The 22,954-nt window shown below is 49.0% G+C and overlaps 1 protein-coding gene across 1 annotated transcript; it reads left to right on the top strand.

Moving 5' to 3' along the window:
• The first annotated feature begins 683 nt into the window (after positions 1–683).
• smarcc1a (SWI/SNF related, matrix associated, actin dependent regulator of chromatin, subfamily c, member 1a) lies at positions 684–22,777 on the top strand. The gene is made up of 28 exons (XM_036538793.1): positions 684–895; positions 2,612–2,731; positions 3,292–3,377; positions 3,481–3,562; positions 3,741–3,833; positions 4,725–4,794; positions 5,135–5,204; positions 5,408–5,483; positions 5,700–5,825; positions 6,199–6,317; positions 6,464–6,591; positions 7,302–7,361; positions 7,523–7,560; positions 7,764–7,885; positions 8,463–8,534; positions 8,902–9,015; positions 9,423–9,576; positions 9,887–9,997; positions 10,273–10,332; positions 10,862–11,120; positions 11,479–11,640; positions 15,051–15,106; positions 15,559–15,700; positions 15,790–15,941; positions 16,269–16,403; positions 19,440–19,698; positions 20,399–20,515; positions 20,855–22,777. The coding sequence occupies exons 1-28, from the start codon at positions 710–712 to the stop codon at positions 20,935–20,937; spliced, it is 3,252 nt and encodes a 1,083-aa protein (XP_036394686.1). The 5' UTR covers positions 684–709; the 3' UTR covers positions 20,938–22,777.
• Positions 22,778–22,954: the final 177 nt, after the last annotated feature.

Here is a 22,954-nt window from a genome sequence, read left to right as displayed (position 1 = left end):
ATATTGTGTTGCACTTACGTGTTGGGTCAAATATGCACCCGTTGGTCTTGGCTCTGTCTTTGACACTGCCACATATTTGTGCGTTGATGGTGGTGCCTTTGTTTATGTAAAGTTTCATGATGTTTTGTTGGATGCACCTTGCGCAGGACTCTCAGAGTTGCTGTGGATTAGAATTACTAATAATAAAAAAATGTAAATACAACATTCAATGTACTCACATCTTGTGTGTTGCTTAGGCTGAGAGTATCTTCTGGATGTAAATATAATATTAAATGTCCTCACTGCTTGTTTGTCACTCTGGTTAAAGGTGTCTGCTGGATATTAAAAATGTAAATGCAACTTTACATGTATTCCAGTTAATTTGAGTTGCTGTTGGCATAAAATTGTAAGATTGGATTGTATAGATTGTATTGTTGCAGCTAAAGCATGTACATATTATTTATTTACATTCAGCTGCTGAACATATGTTTCATTGATGTGGCTAGTTCTACTGACACATATCTGTGTTTCCTACGGTCCTTGGGCACGATAAATCTGAATGAAATATGCGCTCGTTCCGTAAGTGTTGGAATAAACTACATTTCCCAGAAGCAATCACTATCGCGAGACTTTTCACAGTCTTTTCCTGAGGCGCGCCTGCGCAATGCTACTTTTGGCCTGAGATAGGGGCTTCGCGGTCGGAGAGGTGAATAACAGCGGATAACTAACAATGGCGACATCGGCAACTGTAACGGGGGGAACGGGTTCAGGCGGGCCAGCCGCTGGTCAGGCAGCCAGCGGTCCTTCAGTTGGTAGGAAGAAAGATGGAGGACCATCTTCGAAATATTGGGAGAGCGCTGAAACAGTCTCTCAGCTGGAGTCGGTTCGTCTTTGGATTGGAAAGCACTACAAAAAGGTTAGCTCGCTAGCTTGCCTGCTACCCTCCATTGATTCTGTGGCCTCTACCGCGCCTGTTCATCTCAAACAATGCAGACGTTGCACTGTGTTTTATAGCAGGCTGTTGGAATATCTATTAAACAGTATTAGTGGGCATGCACACTTGGTAAACTACTTTAGTTTAAGAAGGTACTTAGTTGGGTAGGTAAGCAAGAGTAAAATGGTCCTTGTGGACATGAGCAGGGCTTAATGTTAACATTGTGGGAGGGGGTTGGGAACGATAAAAGGAATAAGATGGCTAGCCAGCTAATTACCGTTGGATTCAGCACGCTGGCCATCAGTTAAAGGAGACTTGCGCTGCCAAAATATGCGGGCTAGCGATCCGATTTCTTGTTAGTATGATGTTGTAAGTTGTTGATCTAGCTAACGGATCACTGTGGAGTATGTGTTATGCTTGCAGACAAACCTAGAAAGGAAGTGGCTAGTTACCTTAAAACACAGCAGAAGGGAGCCTTTTATTGTTAGCAACCTAGCGGAGTGGCTAGATAGTGGAAAAGAATTACCTGGCTGGAGATGTTTTCAAATTGATCAAGCAGCGGTTTGTAGGGTATGATATCGAAAGTGATGTTTATATTCAAGTTTTTGTAACTTTTCAACTAGTGCGGGCCAGTAGGCTAGTAAAACCGTTTAGTTTGTGTTGTTAAGCTAACGCTAGCTAGCCGACTGAAGAAAACAACAGCACAGGCCGTCCATGTGACAGTGTGGACTGCTACTTCAAGTGTAGAAATCGAGCAAAGTGAAGCGGTGGCCGTGGTTAAAGACTTCAACTGTAATATTACTACAGCAGTTAGGTTAACTAGCCGTAACATAACATACCTTTCTGTCACAATAAATTGTTGGCTAACGTTAGCGAGCTAACCGGACGGGTAAACAAAGGCTGCTGACGGCACTGACAGCACTGCGTCTTGGTTTCTCGAAGAAAACTACATACATAGTTAGCTATTTTCATCAGGCAGGGAATAGCTAATGATTTGTTTCTGACAATGTCTATAGTGAAAAATATTGGAGAAAGTGACGGTGGGAATACTATAATTGTATTAATGTCTCTTGACAGGAATCGCATCAGTTCATCCTGTTTATGGTAGCGAGGATGCGCGTTAGCGTTTGGGGGGGGGGGGGGGGGGGGTCTGTTAAATGTGCACAGTTTTTGCAAATATATTAGAAGGGTCTAATCTAACAAGAACATAGCTGGGTATTGTTGTTGATGTAAAATATAGGCTAGCCAGCTGTTGCCAAAATGTTAAATGATGTCTATCCCCACCGTAAAAAAATATATGATCATACCAGTTCATCTGTGGGGTGTGGGCACCCGAAAATACATTTTCCCATTTTACTGTCGAATGGGTGTTTCTAAGGATTTGTCCGTTTTGCTCTAAAATGAAAAAAAATAATTCTTATACTAACAAAGCCCTTTAGGCCTCTGTAAAATTAGATATATATTTTGATGGTGCACAATGCTCATAACACATTTGTGACGGTCACCAACCTGAAGTAAGAGGTGTTTTGGTGTTTTGTCTGTGGGTGTCCTTGGGCAGCAGTATATACAGCATTGAAAGCCATAAGGCTTTTATGGCAGTCAGCAAGGCGCTATGTTATTTGTTTCTGTAAAAATCTGCCTTGTACTTGCCAGTTAGTGAAGTGAGTTTTCAGTCTCTTGTGCTCTCCTTTTCCGCAGTATGTCCAGGCTGACTCTCCTTCCAGCAAGTTCCTGGCGGGGCTAGTTGTCCAGCTGCTGCAGTTCCAGGAGGATGCGTTTGGCAGAAGAGTCAACAACCCAGCCCTCACCAAACTGCCTGTGAGTAGATTTTTGCTGAGCAATCCATGGCTGTCCCTCACTCATCAAACTGAGCATCAGTGCTGGTATCTCTTAGATTCTTTTCTTACTTATACTGGTGTGAGAAAGCTGGGAGGAATACACAGCATTCCAAGTAAGTGGTTACAAGGCTGTCAGTTTCACAATCCTGAAAGTGAGGGATTGAAGTAACCCTTTTTGATAGTCCAGGCATGTTGAAATCAAGTCACACATCAAAGTGACTGTAATAACATTTCTGGTAATTGCAGTGTTTTAATCAGACTTTGGATTTTTCTCTGTTGTTTTGAAACCTAGAGCTGGCAGTTGCTCCAGCAGCCTTCAAAAATGTCAGTTTTGTAGCCTCCCAACTACTTCTGGGCATGAACATCCCACAATGCATCTTGCTATTTCAATGGTACCTACATTACAAATTGTAAAAAAACACACATGCACATATCTATGGAATTTAGTGTCAGTTTACAGGTGCTGCACAGATCAGTTTACTAATATGAACAGCACGTAGATGAGAGCAAACTGGATCCAAATTTGTTTCTTCTTTTCAGGCAAAGAGCTTCCTGGACTTCAAACCAGGGGGGGCATTATGTCACATCCTGGGCTCTGCATACAAGTTCAAGAGCGAGCAAGGATGGTGAGTGTGCAGCGTTTTATGGTGTGTGTTTAAAGGGAAGGGGGTGGCGGCAGTGCTGCTTTCAGTGCTGATGGTGTTCCCTGCATGGCCTGCTCCTGCACAGGCGCCGCTTCGACCTGCAGAACCCCTCCAGGATGGACAGGAACGTCGAGATGTTCATGAACGTGGAGAAGACCCTGGTGCAGGTACGGTGGTTCCCTGCAGGCACACACAGCAAAAGAATGTATCTTCACTAATGCGTCCCTTGCACTCTGTGTTTAAATCATAGTCAATTGCCAGGTGGCACGTCAAACATATAGGGGAACACCCCTGAAAGAGTGGATTGATAAGCAATTCTCTTTTTTTTTTAATTATTTTTGACAGAACAACTGTCTGACGCGACCAATTGTTTATCTGGTCCCAGAAATGGAGCAGAAACAGGCCAACAAACTCAAGGACATTATAAAGAGGCACCAGGTAAGAAATGATTGTCTGTGTCACCCTGGAGGAATGTTTTATCGGCTCCATAGAACTCTTGTCTGTGCACAGTGCTGTGAAGTGGGAGGGGTGCATCTTGATAGAGACCTGTGCTCACCTGTCTGAGGTGTATTGTCTCCATGGCAATGTGTGACTGCATTGCTCTTGAAGACAGAACCTCTGTTTCGGCAGAGATGCTCCTCTTTGTGGAACGCTGGGAGATGGATCCACGTCAACAGCAGTCCTTCAGACTTAGAGCTGTCACTGTTTTCTGTTTCTCATCAATTTTTTTCTTGTAAAGAAGCAGTTTACCACAAAGATTAGCTGAAGGTTACCAACCTGCTTTTACAAGTGTGTACAATGTAATACCAAACATGCACTTAAAATTTGACCTGCACATTTGTCTGCTGGACTGCAGGGGGAATGCTTGCAGCTCTGTGTCACAGGAAACATAGATGTTGTACAGACATATGGGATTGTTGAGAGAGCATTCAGGTTTGGCTCTAGACATCCGCATTTTGCAGAACCTGGCGTAGAATATTCTGTGGTCCCCAAATGTCTAGTAGTTGTACTCAGCTTTTTTTCGCCCAAACATGCCATAAAACTCCACCCTACCTCTACTCCTGTGAATGGATGACTGCAGACAGATCTGCACACATGCATTCAGCAAAGGAACATTTTTTTCATCAGTTGAATTATTTAGGATTTTCTTGAGTATTTCCTTGAGAAAATTGTACGTTTTCTTCACTTTTTTTTAATTAACACTCATTTGAATAGTGATCAAGGTAATGGATTGGTGAGCCTGTGGTGGAATGTTTGAATAATCTCATTCCTGCAAGGCTTACCGAATGACTGAAGCATGTGGTGACTCTCTGTCATGTCCCATCTCAGGGCTCGATCACTGAGGACAAGTCCAAAGCCACACATCACATCTACCCCTCCCCGGCCCAGCTTGAAGAAGGTACAAGAGCACATGTACACTCATGTACACTATCTTATCATTAGGGGGCAGTAAGTGATGGAGGCAGTATCTCCCTGCAGGTGATGCAGGCCCTGTCCTCCAAGGATGTTTAAAAAAACTTGTTTGCAGCTGTTTTTAAGAAAGAAAAGTGTCTTATGAGTACTATTCGTATGTAATTGTAATGTATGTCTGTGCTACGGAATTGATTGTAGATGTACACCAAGCCTAAAACGACTGCTTTCAAAGGTTTTTCTGTATTTTATCAGTTAGTATAGAGATGTTGCAGCTGTGGGTGTGTTTGCATTTACAAGAGCCCATGAGCCTTTGTGTGTTCTCCTAGAAGAGTGGCTCCGCCCTGTCATGCGGAAGGACAAACAGGTGCTGGTGCACTGGGGCATGTACCCTGACAGGTGAGATGGGCATGGCTGCTCGCCTCCATACAGATGGTTTTGTACCAAGCCATGGACATATAACTTTGAAGGAGATTCATTAGTTGTGACTTACAGCTCGAAATGGGGTGTGTGACTTTCATTGCCAGTTATTTTGGGAACTTTATTTTCTTGGTTTTTAACTTGCTCGGGACAACCCAACATGCCATTCCCTCGTCCTGCAGCTATGATACGTGGGTGTCTGCCAGCGATGTGGAGGGCGACATAGAGGAGCCACCAAACCCAGAGAAACCCTGGAAGGTGATGACAGATCGTCTGCCAGTGATTTACAGTTCTGACTGTTGCTTTGGCTATGATGCGCTCTACAGTTGTCGTGTTGAGAAAAGATGGACCTTTGAGAGTGTGACATTGCACAATGGAGAGAGATCATTATATTAATACATTATATTAATATAATATATTAATATAATTAATATATTAATATATTATACATTATACCCCCACCCCACTGCACAGGTTCATGCTAAGTGGGTCCTTGACACGGATGCCTTCAATGAGTGGATGAATGAGGAGGACTATGAGGTGGACGAGAACAAGAAGCCAGTGAGTTTCCGCCAGCGGATCTTCCCGCGGGAGGAAGAGGTAGGCACCCCTCACTGAGATGCCAGTCTGGAGGGGAGCAGGCAGGGAGATGCTAGATGCTATGCACGGTGATTGATGCAGTATTGTTTGTAGCTTGGTGGCCTAACCCTGTTTTCCTGCAGCGTGTGTGTGCGTGAGGACAGGGAAGGGAGGGGGGTCATGAGCAGCCGTGTGTCCTGCCACGTCTGTTTGTCCGTCGCCCATCCTGTCACGCTCTTCCTCGCTCTCCCTCTTCACCCTCACCTCCTGCCCTCACCCTGCTTCCTTCCCTCTGTTACCCCGCCCCTGCCCCCTCCCCCCCGCCGTGTGTGAGACCGCTCCATCACTCATCCTCTGGCTCTTTCTCTCATCCTCCATCCCAACGTCTGATCAGTCTTCCCGTACACCCGATCGCAAGGACCGCAAGGCGGCCGCCGCGGGAAAGAAGAGGAGGCGCTCGCCGTCCCCGCCGGCCACGCCCGCAGAGTCCCGCAAGAAGGGGGGCAAAAATCGGTAAGGGTCTTCCCACTCACGGCAGTTAAAACCGCTTTCTTACAAAAAAATGCCACCTGGTAGTGCTTCAATTAAAAAAGGACGCACACACACAGATGGCCTAGAAAGGGTTTCTCCTCTGATGATTTGGTTTCCCGCCTGTCCAGGAACCCCGGGCCATACTGGAAGCGCAGAGGGCACCGCGAAGAGGAGGAGCCAGAGGAGGACCTGACTAAGGACATGGAGGACCCCACACCTGTGCCCAACATGGAGGAGGTCACCCTGCCCAAGAATGGTGTGCCCTTTCTGCCTTAGACCTGTCTCCTCTCACTCTCCCTGCTGCCGCTCTCCCTCAGCTTGAGAATGATTGTCATGTGTGTTAAAGAAGGGTATGTAGATGTGTATATAGAGAGGCTTCTGTGTGTCAGGCAGTTAGAATTGGGTTCAGGGTTGGGCTGAATGTCTGAGTGTGGTTCTTGGAAGTTGCAGGATGATTACGCTAAACCAGAGAGTGAGTGATGTTTGTTTTTCTTTTAGCTCTTGAGTATTTCGTGTCTTGCAGTAGTGTAAGATAAAAGAATGAGTTTAGGAAAGTTGGCCAGGGAACGAAAGGAGAGCCCCATTTAGACAGAGGAAGGTAGACCATACAATGCTAGGGCCCAAAAGGTGACGTAGTGATTTCTGAAACTGCTCCATGGCACAACAGTGTCATAAATCATGGATATAGATATTTACAGTATTAGTTTTGTAGTGTGAATAGGTGTCTGAATTACATAACTCCATCAAATTACTTGGTGTAATGTGTACTATGACTTCATATTGAAATTGTTGAATGCTGTGGTATAGTGCAGTTCATCTTCAGTGATATCCATGAGCATCAGTCAAGTGATGAGTTATGCAGTTTGTTATGTTTGTTTACAACGTCAGCCATGTCATCCAATGGCAGACTGAAGTGAAACTCTTTTATTCCCTCTGCCCCTCTCTGCCTGCTACTGGCATCTGCAGTGAACCCCAAGAAAGACAGCGAAAACACTCCTGTGAAGGGCGGCACAGTGGCTGATCTGGGTAAGGAGTGTGAGAGTGTGCACAAGCGTGTGTGCGTGCGTATGTGAACATTGCTAATGTGACATTTAGCCATGAAGATCTGCTGTATAATGTTTCTGTACTCCCTCATAATTTGAGCACTGTGTATACTGATTGTGTCTTTTTCCCTTTCCCGTTTTCAGACGAACAAGAGGACGACTCCATGCTCTCTGGAGGCAAGGTAATGCCCGCTTCATTGTGACCCTCTCCCCCATGCATCACCTTTAAACTCCGACCTTTCACACGCACATCAACAACTCAGACCCACATAACAGCATTAAACATGCACTGCATATAGCACAGATGGGTCCATCCAGCTGCGGGTACTTTGTGTCGATTGTTGATTGCTGCATCTGTTTAACGCTGGTTCCGCGTCTCCTGCAGGAGGAGGAGGAGCTGGGAAAGGCTGACGTGAACCGCCTGGTGGACTCAGGCGAAGACAATGTGACGGAGCAGACCCACCACATCATCATTCCCAGCTACGCTGCCTGGTTCGACTATAACTGGTGAGAGCTGTCTCTGTTCCCTCATTACATTACTTTATTGTCATATAGCAGACGCTGTGGGTTACGGTTTCACATTTTATCCATTTATACAGCTGGATATTTACTGAGGCAGTTGTGGATTTAGTATCTTGCCCAAGGGTAGAGCAGCAGTGCTTGACCTTGAGTCCTCTTCCTGTACCGCGGTGCTACACTGCTGCCCCTCAGTGCCTGCCCACAGCTGAGCACCGCCCTTGACAACAAGCGCACCTTTGGCTTTGTTCACTCTGCAAGGATGAGTGTGGTTCAGTCCGTTTGTGTCATGGGTTTGATTCAGCTGGGGAGTCAGACCCACAACCTCTCACTAACAGCATATCCTAAACCTTCAATGCAGCCAGAAGAGGGGTTTTTAACCTGGCAAAGGCAGAAGATATTTATTCTCAGAAGAGCCTTGGGTTTCTTTTTATGTTATAATGGTGGTAAGAGTGGCATGAAATGAGTATGGAAAAGGCCCTGCTGTGCCAATGTGAGGCTGTGGATCACTTTGTGCTTCTCTCCCTCCATCTTCCACTCTTGCACGATCTCACTTTCCTCTCTCCAGCATCCATGAGATCGAGAGACGAGCACTGCCGGAGTTCTTCAACGGCAAGAACAAGTCCAAGACCCCCGAGATGTGAGTGTTCATACCCCCACACAGTCTATACATACCTACCTCATACACACAGACAGCCCTCACTCACATACTCGCACACTGTCACATGTATTCACTCTGTCTCTCGTACACACAGACATCACACATGTCTACAAACTACCTTCCCCGCACACAAAGGAATTTGTGCGTGGTGTCCATAAGGATCAAAATGAACCCACCATTTTTTTTGGGGGGGGGGTTGGCGAGTGAGACACTAACAATGAAAAGGTTTCACACTCGGTTGTTCCTTTTCATCATATGTCTTAATCTGTGGGGTGCCAGTGGTGTGAAGACTTGTTTTGCAGAGTTTGAAAAGATACCCCCTGATTATGCGTCTGTCCCTTTGCAGATACCTGGCCTACCGGAACTTCATGATCGACACATACCGCTTGAACCCTCAGGAGTACCTGACCTCCACATCCTGCCGCAGGAACCTGACTGGGGATGTGTGTGCCGTAATGAGGTGAGGGACGGGAGTATAGTCTCCACTGGGAAGGCCTCTCCCCTTTGGTGGAAGACTGGAGCATCTTCAAGCCCCTCACAGCTCCTGTCCTGGGAGGGCCTTGAGCCAGGGGGTTCACCAGCTCTCTGAAGGACTAATTTACCCTGAACTGGAGAGGAACCCTAAGTGCAGTCAAGACCATGATTGGCTAGGTTGTATAGTTAAATGACTGGCTGGTGCCAGCCTATAATGCGGTCCTCCAGGACTGAGGCTGAGTAGCCCTGGGCAAGAGTGTTGGAATGGTAATGTTTTGATCAATACAGAGCTACACTTGCCTCCAATACCGTCATTCCCATATAGGATGGCAGTAATTTGTTCGTTGTCCGTAAAACTCGGTGTGTGTTGATGTGTCCTCCTCTCTCCTTCAGAGTGCATGCCTTCCTGGAGCAGTGGGGACTGGTGAATTACCAGGTGGATGCGGAGAGTCGGCCCCTCCCCATGGGACCCCCACCCACCCCCCATTTCAATGTGCTGGCAGACACCCCCTCTGGCCTGGTACCGCTCCACCACCGCCCTCCGCAGGTACAGCGCTGCCCCCTACTGTTTGCACACGTCCACCATCATTCTTGTGTTCTGCAAACCCAAAGCTCTCACCCTGTGACTCATCCAAAAGATGGCATTCCCCCCCCCCGGCCCATCAACGCCACTTTCAGTGGCAGCCTTCACTGTTTTTATCCAGACACTAACCAAATTCGGTCCCACTTTTCAGTTCAGCCATATGGCAAATGACCAGTGACTGAGGCACGCTGAATATATATAACGACATTGCCAGTTTATCCAGGTCGCGGTCTCATCACTCCCTGTAACAGCTGGTTCTTTTTCCCGGTTCCAGATCCCAGCTTCTCAGCAGATGTTGAACTTCCCAGAGAAGAGCAAAGACAAGCCAACCGACCTCCAGAACTTTGGCCTGCGCACTGACATCTATTCCAAGAAGAACCCTAAGGTGCGGTCAGGTCACGCCTGGCAACTGCCCGTCCTCCAATTACTGTAATCCAGGTTGGCGGTAGGTCTTAAACCTGGCCCTCGTAGTCACTGTATTCTGCAGCACTCAGCACAATGACAGTGCTAAATGAAATTGATGTAGTCATAAAAGGAACTGAAAAAGTGAGCTTTTTTCTTTTGGTATGTCCAGAGCTAATTGATAAGCACCTGGGTCATATTAAGAGGAGTGGACCGTCCGTGTTAGTGTTTGTAATGTGTGTCTGTGTGCCTCTGCAGAGTAAAGGTGCCAGCGCTGGCAGGGAATGGACTGAGCAGGAGACTCTGCTGCTGCTGGAGGTGAGTGAGCCAGCGATCGCATAGCACCAATCACAGGCAGCGTCTGTTACACCAGCCAATCACAGAGAAGTCTCTCAGTGCGAGTCCACGTTTTTTTTTCCCCCACACTGCACTTTTTCTTGGAGTGGATTTATTAAGTTGGTTCACTGTTTCATGCCCTAAAATCTAATCACCATGCCAGAAAATTTTTTATATTGTTAAGCACATTTTTCAGTAGTTGACCTTCACAGACAGGCTGTTTAGGTGGTGTGTCTTTACACTGACTCACTGCCCTGCTCTGTTAGAACATTGATTTGCTCTGCTGTCAGTAACATTGTTTCTCTCCTTTACTGCTGCCCTGGGCTACTGCCCTCCTTTTCTTTACCTGTCCCTCCTCCTTCACCCTGTTTTTGTCACTTTATTTTTTCCTTGATTTTTGGTTTTTCTCACTGTCCCCTGGTCTTCTTCTGTCCTCCTTTCTTTCATTATGTTCCTCCCTCTTCATCCCTCGCACCCCTCCCCCCCTCTTTTCCCTCCCTCTGTCCTCCAGGCCCTGGAGATGTACAAGGACGACTGGAACAAGGTGTCGGAGCACGTGGGCAGCCGCACGCAGGACGAGTGCATCCTGCACTTCCTGCGGCTGCCCATCGAGGACCCCTACCTGGAGAACTCGGACGCCTCCCTGGGCCCGCTGGCCTACCAGCCCGTCCCCTTCAGCCAATCCGGAAACCCGGTCATGAGCACGGTGGCCTTCCTGGCCTCTGTGGTTGACCCTCGCGTGGCCGCCGCCGCCGCCAAGGCTGCACTCGGTGTGTGTGCACGTACATGCATGCGTCAGGGCGGGCGATGGGCTCCAGTGAAGTGAACTAATCTATTCGTCTCGATAATTACTGGCGAAAAAATTTAAAGCGTTTTCAGGGTTGAGTGTTGCCACAACCCATTAAAAATTCCCCTTTATGTTCAGGTTCAATTAAAGTTTTAAATCATAAGAATGTTATAAGTAGGTCATGGAAGCTTGTTAATGTGTGCGTTGATTGCGATTGAGTCGGTGTGACTGCATCTTAGACTGAGTGTGTCTGTGTTGATGTCTGTGCGTGTGTGTGTCCTCTGATCTGAGTGCATTATTGTTTCTGAGATCTCACTGACTGAGTGTGTGTGTGTTATTAGAGGAGTTCTCGCGGGTGAGAGAAGAGGTCCCGGCGGAGCTGGTGGAGGCCCATGTGAAGAAGGTGCAGGAAGCGGCACGCAGCACAGGCAGAGTGGATCCCGCCTTCGGCCTGGAGAGCAGTGGCATCGCGGGCACTGCCCCAGAAGAGCCTGAGAAGACTGGTATGTGTCTCCCACATGCCTACCCCTGTAGTACTTCCTGTGTTTATGTAACACAAAACAGACACACACTGTCATTCACCCAAATCTCACCATTTGCTCAGGGGTAATATAATGTCACTGTCCACACCTTACAAGAATTTTACCATTTCATTCCTAATGGCTGCTACATGCACCTGAGTGCTGCTGAGTTTGAGCTGGCTCACATTTCCTGTTCCAGACAGGAGTATTTACGCCCCCAGCAGGTGCTGTGGATGCTAGCCTCTGTGGTTAAATGCTTTTTTCAGCAGCAGAGCTTTTAGTGGTGTGCTGGGACCATCATGTGTGTATATGGCAGTCTTGGCCAGCAGGGGGCAGCAGAGGTTTGGAATGAGCAGGGAGGAGGAGGGTTGTCATCAGCAGCTAGTTTGCAGGTCAGTAGGCCTCACGCCTCAGTGGCTCCCCGCCTCCTCCTGCTGTCTTTGTGCCACAGGCCGCTCTACTCATGAACCGCACAGAGAGCCCATATTTTCCAGGACAAACAACACGTAAACAATATAAAAGAGTTAAAATGCCTGTCTGACTAAGGTACACTGAGGCAGTGTCAGACGGACTGCCAGCCCCTCCAGGGCGGTGCTGTGTGGGGCCTGGCCGCTGTAGCCCGGGCTGAGCTGCAGGGGGCAGTGTGGAGCAGGAGGGCACGGGTATGAGTGGGCAGTGTGGGGGTGGAGGGGCAGCAGGGTGCCACGATAACAAGTGGATTAGAGCGGCGGCGGCAGATGGAGCTGTGTGTGACAGGGGTTGGGGGGGGTGGGGAGGAGTGGAAACTGGGTCAGCGTGTGCGCTCTGTGTGCCACAGCCTGCCGCGCTCACAGAGCTCTTAAATACCCACGTCACTGAGACTGCCGGACGCACAGCGACCAGGCAGGACCGTCGCACACCTCAGGCTAGCGAGGGTCAGTTGGAGACTGAAGAAATTTGGCCCAAGATAAGAAACCGCACCCTCTCAGGCTTGCTGTGGTGATAGAGCAGAGCCATGCCTGTCTAGTTTGCCTGTCTGTGTGATTTGTTATTTTTTACTAGCTACCAGCAAGCTTGTACCTTGTCTGGCTAACTATTGAAACTTGGTCATTCAGCACTTCTGTTATTGTGACTCCTTGTTTGGGCTGTTTGCTCATGTTGTACTCTGCCTCACTTGTAAGTTGCTTTAGATAAAATCATCTGCCAAATGAGGAAATATAAATGTGTCCAATTTGCCTGCCCCCAAGTCACCATCCAGAACAGTGAAACTCTTGTCTGTGTCAGGTGCTGGCAGAGTGTAGCTCTCCCAGCTCTCATCCTGAGGCAACTTCAGCTTTCTCCCTGCAGCCGCTGAAGTTTAAATCGGCCAAAGCTGTTCTGCAGCAGGTCGGAGTGTGATGGGGAGGTTGCATGGCACTTTGGTGCCCCACACTGATATATCCTGACATATATACAGTGTTTTTTTTCCCTTTCTTCCTCCCCCCACAGTCATCCCAGTCAGCAGTCTGAAGCAGTGGGCTAGTGGTTTCAGCCCAGAAAGCTGTAGGTTGAAAATGTGTGGTTGCGGAGCAGCTCCCTTGTGCAGTCTCTTAACCTGTCTGGTCTCATCAAACGTCCAGCTGTGCAAATGGGCACCGTGTCAGTGTGTGAGCTGCGCGAGCCACCCCAGACAAGAGGCGTCTGCCAAGCAGATAAATGAATAATAAAACACCAATGTGTTGTCACCGAAGCTGAATCCAGGCCACTGTCCTGCCCTGTTTTTTCCCCTCAAATCGCGGTCCCTTTCTGCAGGCTAGCCAGTAGCAATGCCCTGCAGTGCGGCAGTGAGAAGCTCTCCCTCTTCATGCGTGTGGTCCGGAGGTGCAGGGGTGGGGGGCGCAAGGAGAAAAGGAGCGGCTTCTGCTGACCTGTGTCAGACCGAGAGGGAAGGCGGCGTGTTTCTGAGCCCGGCAGCAGCTGGAGAGAACGGGAGCGACTTCGGCTCCCCCCGTGTTTTACCACTCCCCTGAAATGGCCATTAATCTTTCATTCAGCCCGACTGCTAAATGATGTACTTCTCCTTCATAATGAATGGTCATTATGTTGGCTCTCTGCACCCTGTTGAATCTGTAATTACAGGCGGTTCTGTGCCGGCCCGGAGCACGATAAAAGCCCGTCCAGAAATGATTACGGGCCCGCCAGTTTTATTGACTCGTCCTCCTTATTTTATCACCAGGGAATAAATGATGAACTGTGAATCAGAACCTGTGTGCTTACATCACCGGTTGCTTGACAGAGAGGAATCGGTACACACCTTGTAAAAGGGTGCTGGTTTAGAAGCTAGTTGGCCAAGCTTTCAAGGTATGATTCTAGTCAGTTAGCAGGGAGCTCATTGGCCAAATAAGGGTGCCTTCATGACTTTGAAGCAATATCTCGTTTGCTGTCAGGCATAGGGTTATCCTTAGCATTTTTTTTTCCTTCTTGAACATTGAAGAAACTAACTGCTGTGACCGTTTCCATTTTCTGCCAATATTCGGAGTCTGTGGTTCAGTGCACTTTACGCATTTCCTCAGGAAAGAGGAATTTAATGGAAGCCCTGCTTTTCTACAAACAGGGCAAAAACATAATTCATAGCCTGCTGCTAAAGAGGCATGGGAAGGCACGGCTTGTTTGTGTAACATCTGTGTCAGGGCCGAACATGCTCTTAATTTGCACAGCGCTTAAGCTAGCTGAGCGCGTTAGAGAGAGGAGAGCAAAGCTTGTTTGCAGTATTGCCATCATTGTGTGTTATTTAATACCTTCTGGGTAATCCATTCTCCTAAAAGTTTTTTTTTTTTTTTACATCGACCCAACCCATCCCAAGCTTGCCATGTGGGAACACAATGGCAGGGCTGTGTGGTGATCTGGGAAATGGAAAGCCGATTGGATCCGTGGCAGACCACAGAACCCTGTGAGCTCAGCCCTACTTTCTCTGTGATGCCTCAGTCCAGAGGTCCCAGGGGACAGCTCATGGCATTTTCGAGGTGATTAACTTAAAAGTAGATGGTAGCTAGCTGGACCCTGGCAGGTTGTTCTAGAAGATCTCTCCCAGTAAAAGCGCACACAGCTTCTCTTGGTGGCTTAACTTGCTGTGAAGTATGATGGGGAACTTGGGTCATACGGTCACAGTGCCATCAAAGGCCAAACCCACCCACTCTTGTCCCCCCTCTAGATCTACCTGCTGTGGTGGGCTTGAGTGGCAGGTCAGTTTACTGCATACGATGAATCTCAGTTCAGAGGTGCTCCTGGCTGTAGCTCCAAATGACGACTTTGGCGTTTTTTAATGACTTTCTGGGACACGTGATGTTAAACATCCAGAATTTGGCAGGATAGTGTATGCGTGTTCATGACTTTCCTCTCCCCCCCCCCCTCGCTCCTGTCCTTCCGCCCCACAGACTCATCAGAGGGGGAGAAGATGGACACAGACAGTGAGTCCCAGCCGGCTGATCGGGTGAGTGAAACAGCCATGTCTTTTCCTGTTGTGAGTGAATGAGACTTTGGGTCATACAAGTCTGTAGCTTATGGTGATAGTTTGGATTTTAGTGTCCTTGTTTATTCTGTCTGTTACATTATTTCTGTTAAATATTGCTTTTAAGGATTTGTATGATTGAAGTGTATTTTTTATGAGTGTGGTATGTAGCCACACTACAAGTGATCAAACTCATTTTTATGTGACCAATTTTTATTTGTGACATATCTGAGTGAAATGTGTATTGGTCTTGCTTTGAGGCATCTGATATATATCAGCATCAATGGAAAAGCATTGATCCTCTGATCAAAACAATTCAGGCAATCAAATAAGAGGTGTGCCTGAACAAAATCCAGGCCTCTCAGGCCTGGAACTGTCCTCCCGTGGCATGTGCTTTTGTGTCACCATCTCCTCTGTCTCTCACTGTGCATCAGGCTGAGTCCAAGGATGAGGCAGAGAAGCCCGGCGAGTCGGCGGAGAGGCCGGCGGAGGGGGAGAGGGTGAAGAACGAGACGGCCGAGCAGGCGGACAGGGAGGAGGCGGAGAGCGAGGGAGGAGAGGAGGCCAAGGCGGGAGGTGAGCCTCCCGCTGATCTTTCAGCTCCTGGAGCAGACTCCGTCGAATGGAGGCAGTTTGACCTGAGGGACACTCCGTGTGTGTTGCAGATAAGGACAGGGAGGAGGCGATGGACACAGCTGAAGGCCCCAAGGAGGCGGAGGGAGAGGAGGGCAAGAAGAAGCTCGAACACGACGTCGGAGAGGGGAACATCGCTACTGCGGCCGCTGCTGCCCTGGCGTCCGCTGCCACTAAGGCCAAGGTAAGACTCGCCAGCCAAAACGCAGAACAGCACACCCCTGTCAGAAAGGGAAATCCCTCTACAAAATCTGTTTTCCCGAGTCAAACCTGTAAATGGAAAACAGCCTTGACCCGCTTCACCCTCATTACCGACCCCAAGTGTATTTTCAGTGGTGGAGTGTGTGGGGGTAATTGGTAATTGTGTAAATCATGAGTGTAGTGTAGTGAGGTCGTGTAAGTAACGAGGCATAATAAAATATGCCTTATGCCATCTCAACGCTCCTGGCATTATTGTTCTTGTGTTGTGGGATGCTGCTGTTTTGAGACCCTCCCTCCCTCTCTCTCTTAGCACTTGGCGGCAGTGGAGGAGAGGAAGATCAAGTCTCTGGTGGCCCTTCTGGTGGAGACGCAGATGAAGAAGCTGGAGATCAAGCTGAGGCACTTTGAGGAGCTGGAGACCATTATGGACCGGGAGAAGGAAGCGGTGAGACACAGTCACTGAGACCTGATTGAGACATAATGGAGTGTCCTTTAGACAATTTACTGCATTTGTGCTGTGTTGCATGAGTGGAGCTGGCATTACTGTAATACTGAGAGATGCCATGTAAGGGGCAGAGATGGTCAGAAGGAAGGTTGAGTTAAACGAGGCCTCTCTCCTCTCATTGCTTGCACACTTGGCCCAGTCCTTGCACATCTGCAGTGAGTTACCCCTGCATCACTGTACTGGAATGATCCTGCAGGGCTGACGTAAAGGGGAGCTTCACTGAAAATCTGAAATATGTCGTGCCCTTGCCTTCAATTCAAGCAGGTGTGCAACAAGGAGCTGGTGTCACTGAGAAATCTACGCTATCTTACACACTTTTTGGTGACATTCCACCTCTTGAGTACATGAGTGATGAACACATATTTTACTCCCTGCAGTGGGTCTGCTCTTTCAGGAATGAGCTCTTAAAGCATGAAATCTGAAACACTTCAGTCCTTTTTCCTCACTCTTTCTCACTCATTAGACTCTCATTATAAATCAAGGTTTTTTTTTTTTTAATAAATGTGAAGGCAGATTGTTGGAAGCGAGACCGTCATGAAGCAGTTATCACTGTGGATCAGGGGCTTTCTGCATTTAAACAAATATATGGACAGCCCGTTTATGGTGGATTTCAAATTTTGCAGTGCAAGTGAGAGGAAGTTTTCTCCCTTTTTCTGAATCAAAGTGGCTCCTTTTTTATTAGGGAGTCGTAATGGCAGGAAGGCTGCCTCCTCTCTGTAGTGTCAGCGTTTCATCGAGTGTGCCATCGGTGCCTAAGGAACGCGTGCATTCGCCCGGGATCCTTGAGGCTGCTCCCGTGTCGGCTGTGCAAAGAGAGCATGGCTTTGGGCTTGGGGACGGTGAAGTGTGAGGGTGTCTAATTAAAAGAAGGCCTTACCAGATCCAGCTCTATCAGCGATGCCCACAGGCTCCTGTCACTCATACCATTTACATCCTATTATTTATTTACTTAGCAGATGTCCTTTTCCGGGCCACCCATCAAACCTTACATTTTTACAGGTGTCTTTGTGAATGGATGTGTATGCTGTGTAAGGGCACAGCCGAAGCTTTTCCCCCCGGCTTTGAACCCGCAGTCGCTCCCTCGGTGAAAAACCTAGTTCCTTTGCGGATACATCACTCTGCCGCTGCCCAGCCCACAGTGCTGAATGTTCCATCTCAGCTCCCTGCTCTTTCCTCCCTAAGTGTCATTTCCTGAGTGCTCTGAATACTTTTATGTACTACAAGATAATTCAGTTAATTAAGTCATCACTGACCACATTTTTCAAGACAATATGTATCTGTGTCACTCCATGCAAAAGAAGAGAGCCAAATTGCAGAAGTGAATAAATAATAACATTAATCAAGTAACTGAGAAGAAAGTTGGGCCAAAAACAGCAGATAGTCTGCAGCTGCCCTTTGGGAATTTGGCCCTGCATCTCGCTCTGTCCCAGTGTCTTTACCTGACAGTTAGATTTAACAGTAGGAAAAAAATTACCCTTTCAGATGTGTGTGTGTAGGAGGAGGTAGATGGAGAAAGCACTTGAGTGGAGCTTACAGAGATGGGAATAATTCATTAGCGTGGAAAGACAGACGGAGATGAGCGGGAGGGACAGCAGACCCTGCAGCGCCCGGCCCTGCTGTCAGCTGCAGCTAGGAGCCGCAGTGCTCCAGAGGGTGAGGTAGGGGTCGGGGGTCCATGTTTGGAGCACTTGCCTCTTCTCTGTCTTGACACTCATCACACAGTCTGGAACCAAATTGTTGAAAATGTGGAAAAAAAAGGCCTAGTGGTGCAGGCAGGCTGCCTTCTGCCACTATCGCTGGTTGGGTGAGGCTTGCCCAGTGATCCAGTGGAGAGATTTCAGGGTCGATTCTCTCTTTAATGGCATTGGGCGGGGGTGTCCTGTCAGATTTGAGTGAAAAGCTTCAGCGAATGGTCAGTAACCCAGTTTACAATCTGCAAAATGGGGTGTGAGGAATACATTTTTACATAACCTAGTGTTTCACTCCATTTACTGTATACTGGGTGTTTTTTTCCCCTCCACATGTTTCCTTGCTAGGCACTGTCCCTGAATTTTGATGTAAAGGAGCAATGCAAGGAAAGTATATATGCGCTGTTCTTTACTCATGCTAGACTTGATGTCAAAGCCGCTGGTACCCCAGTCCCCCGGCAGACCTGCATTGTGACCATGACGGCCCTTCGTTGCTTTGTGGAGGTCCGGCTCTCTCTAAAGGAAGCCCGCCTGCTTGGTCACAGTGCCGATCCCCAAAAAAGATCAGTGTGGTTCCCAGAACACTCGATTCTGAGTGGAGCCGAGCGGTCACTGTCTGAAATTCTGCTCGTGTGCTGTCTGTGTAACGCAAGCTGGGTTATTTTCAGACCCCCCCCTCCACTACTCTGGCATTATGCACAGCTGACAGAAACACACTCCTCTGTCACCACAGGAGCCTGAAACTCATTAATAATTCATTGTCATGCCCGCCCAGCACACACATACATGCACGCACGCACACACACACACGTTGGCATGCTCCTCGATGGGATCAGCAGGACTGGTCTGGCTCACCCTCTTTCCTTTGTTCCCCTGTTTAGTGATGAGGATGTGGTGTCAGGTCAATGGTGGTGGTAGAGTGCCATCCAGGGCCATATCTCTAAAGGTTCTTCATCCAGTGTCTCATGATTTTAAGATCTCAAAGGCTTTATGAATTCATTTGCAGTTATTTCTAGCACTTAAGAGCGAGTGTTACGCTTCTTAGAGTTCTGCTAGCTTGACTGTTTTTGTACTTTGAGAATGTGTATGAATACTGGCCCCAGAGTTTGCTCTTCTCCTTGGCCCACCGTTCCACAGCATAATGAAGCTCTTCACTGTTACTGAGAGAGATGAGTTGGTATTTTTAATTTTGAAATGGCTTTGCGCCCTCACTGACCAGCCTGGTGCTGCAGTGCCGGGTGTCTCAGCGCCTCGGCCCTGATAGTCCCTCTCCTCCTCCTCTCTGCAGCTGGAGCTGCAGAGGCAGCAGCTGCTGACGGAGCGGCAGGCCTTCCACATGGAGCAGCTGAAGTATGCCGAGATGAAGGCCCGCCAGCAGATGGAGCAGCAGCAGGCCGCCGCCGCCGCCGCCCAGAACCCCAGCGGCCACCACGGCCCCCCGCCGGGCATGCACGGCCACCCCGCCCCCGGATACCCCCCCATGCACCACCCCATGGGCCCGCACCACCCCCCACAGACAGGTGAGCGCCACACAAACGCACCCTCAGGTGAAGACACCCACACACACACACACACAACACACACTGTAACAGAGGGCAGCAGCATGTATACGCTGTGGACGTAGACAGGCACAGAGACTGCATGCATTGGTTTGCTGGATAGAGTCTGAAGGGAGCAATGTCTCCTGAAAGAAATTAATTTGCACCAAATAATTGAAGTAGGTTGGTTTGAATGAAGTGCATCTTATCTCATTATTGGTGTTTGCCGTGTGAATTTTATGCACCCTATTACGCGTGCTGTTCACGTTCCAGTCATTGTTGTGTGTGGGATGTGCTCTGGCCTTTTGTCCATATGCGCAGCAGTAGTTACCATATGCGCGTGAGCTATACAGCCCTGCTGTTCAGAGAAGGAGCTCCTGTATAATATAAAGCTCCAGCATCCCAGGCCCTAGTGTTAGATTCAGCAGCACTGAGGCCGGCCTGTTTCCTCTCCTTAGAAAGATCCAGAGCCCTCGTCCTGTAGCTCATGCACACGCCTCCACCACTCTCCTTGCAGTCTGAGTTCTGTCACTGATGGTGTAGGGCAGTAAAGATTCCCCCCTCTCTGCAGGACCCATGGGAGGTCCTGGCCAGCCAATGGGAGGCCCCGGCCAGCCAATGGGAGGCCCCGGCCAGCCAATGGGAGGCCCCAGCCAGCCAATGGGAGGCCCCGGCCAGCCCATGGGAGGCCCCGGCCAGCCCATGGGAGGCCCCGGCCAGCCCATGCCAGGGCGCATGATGCCTGGCCCTCCGCCCGGCGGACAGCCTCAACCAAACATGCCCCCCATGATGGGACCCAGGCACCCTGGAGCCCCCAACGGCATGTGTGAGTACCCACAAATCCCCACTCTCTCCCTCCCTCTGTCCACCTGTCTGTCTCTGTTGGTGTATCTGTGCTCTGCGTGTGTCTTTGTGTCCATGCTCTTACTCTGAAAGGGTTGCTCTGATGTCCTGCCCTCTCTGTTGGTGCCTCTGTGAACTCAGTCACCAGTGGAGCAAGAGTGCCAAGCAGGAACTCCACGGGCGGTCACCCGCCATGCTTTTAGGCAGCAGTGTGTCAGGAGGAATATGACTTTTTGGAAGGGGTCTGGAATGTTTCAGATGTAATGGCATTGCTAATTCTGATTTTATTTTGATTTTTTTTTTTTCCCCCTTTTCCTACCAGACCCCGGCCCTCCTCCTGCACAGCCTGATGGGATGCCTCCTGCCCCTGTTGGACCTCCACCATCCCGTGTGGCTGATAACTAAGACCCTCCACACAGACAGACACACACACACACACACACACACACTCACGCACACCTCTGGGACCTTCCAAAACATCAAACCAAACACTCGTCTTATTCAGACCTGTAACATGTACAGACACAGGCATTCCTCACCAGTGCCTGACCAACCCCTAATCCTCCTGCTGCCGCCTCCAACCCCAGCATCCCTCTTGTGAGTGCAGTCTGTGGCAGGGTGTTTTTACCTGTACCAGAATTTATTTTCCCCACCCCTCAGGCCTCGCACCAAAATGCACACACCTATAGGAAAAAAACACGCTCACACACACAGCTCTACAGGGAAAAGCTGACGCGTGCACATACACACATGCCCCTTACATGGAAAACCGTACACAGACACACATGCCATTAACAGACAGGGCAATTGCCCAGGAGCTTGGTTCCTGATAAGCATTAGCAGGCAGCTGAGAGGACGCCACGGTTCGGCCGTCTCTTATCTAGTACTGACACTGGTTGTATGTTAGTCTCATGGGAGGAAGACAGGGGGCGCTATAGAGAATGGCAGCACCGAGAGCCTCCTGATAGGTCCAGACAGCATGGACAAGAGTCTGTTTTCCCTGAAATGTGACACACGTGTACATTGTTTCCTGTGTGATGTGAACAGGATTGTCAGAGAGCACATAAGCTATAGGACTCAACAGTGATCAAGCTCAGGGTTGAGGTGCCAGTCAGACTGTGAGCGCTCGCCTCTGTACCTCTCGCTGATGCCCCCCGCCCCCCCCCAGCCACCACATGGCGCTGTAACAATGGGATACCTCCCGTCACGTCTCTCCCTGCCTTACACTCGCCCACATCTGTACTGTGCCTGTCTACTTTGGTGAGAGCCGAGGCGGAGCCGTGCACGACGTCACAGCGGGTGCTGATCGTGAGCCCCCCTCCTTCCTACTCTCCTCAGAAGAATCTACCTCTGCTCCCGGCACTCCCTCGTCAGTTAGTGCTGCGTGTGTGTGTGTGTGTGTGTGCGTGCTTGTGCATTCTGGATTGCTCTGGGCAGGGATCAGCACCTGCCCCCCCGGAGATCATGGTGGGGGGGTGTGGGTTGCAGCAGACGCCTCGGCGGAATCAGCACTGGAGGGAAAGGGGGTCAGTGGAGTAGCTGCTGTAGAGCATCGTGTGCTTTTCCCTCGGTAACTTGTGTGTCTGTGTCTCCTCTGCCGAAGCACAGAGGACAGCGGTAGCAAAGATAGATATATATTTTTTTTTGGGTTTCCAGATCTTCCCTGTAGCCTCTTCTTCCTGTGTATGCCACGGATGTCCACATATACCTCTTGCAAAGGACTGTGAGTGTAGCTTTCCTCTGGTGTAGCTAGTCAGGTGCGGTCCGGGAGTGTGGGGACGGTTACAGCCCACACACCAGAACGTGCAGACGCACACACAAACACAAACACACACACACACACACCCATTTGAACACTGTTTCAGCTTGTACAGGAGACAGGCCATGCACTTCCCCCCATCTCTCTCTTTCTGTATCCCCAGACTAGAGGTGGAGAATCTCAGCTCCGCTCCCCTGGTGGCGTTTGGTTTCTTTAATGCTCTTTCCCTCCCTCTCCATCTGTATAACACCTTTCTGGTGTTGATATAGTAGCTGGCGATGCCTCTCCTCTCTTGCCCTCCCCCTCTATTAACTGTCTGTGACTGCTGTTTAGAGGCTGCCTGTCCTCAGGTTAATTACTATGCCCCTCCCCCACCACCCCAACATAGTCCACCCTGCTCCTCAGCCCTCCCCCAACAGCTTCTCACTCAACCTTTCCCAGGATATTTTATCACAGGTGATGGGAACCAAAACTGCATTGCCCTATATATCTTTTATTGCTTCTTTTTATTTTATGGTATTGTATTTTTAAAAAAAATAATAAACTTTGCATAGGCTCACTTTTTTCTGTTCTTGAGGTTTGTAGCTTTTTTATTGTTAAATTGGTACTGAGACCTAAACACTGTCGAATAAAAGTGGTTTTTGTATGAACTGATCTTAGTGT

The sequence above is a fragment of the Megalops cyprinoides genome, chromosome 10, assembly GCF_013368585.1.
Source record: "Megalops cyprinoides isolate fMegCyp1 chromosome 10, fMegCyp1.pri, whole genome shotgun sequence".
Lineage (NCBI taxonomy): Eukaryota > Metazoa > Chordata > Actinopteri > Elopiformes > Megalopidae > Megalops > Megalops cyprinoides.
The sequence above is the reverse complement of the archived record's forward strand: the minus strand, read 5'-3'. Positions and strand labels throughout refer to the sequence as shown.

Excerpts from the sequence above, each read along its gene's own strand:
- smarcc1a (XM_036538793.1), top strand. The coding sequence starts at position 710 with ATGGCGACATCGGCAACTGTAACGGGGGGAACGGGTTCAGGCGGGCCA. Across the intron at positions 3,834-4,724 it reads ACATTATAAAGAGGCACCAG|GGCTCGATCACTGAGGACAA; the intron begins GTAAGAAATGAT and ends GTCCCATCTCAG. Across the intron at positions 16,404-19,439 it reads TGGACCGGGAGAAGGAAGCG|CTGGAGCTGCAGAGGCAGCA; the intron begins GTGAGACACAGT and ends TCCTCTCTGCAG.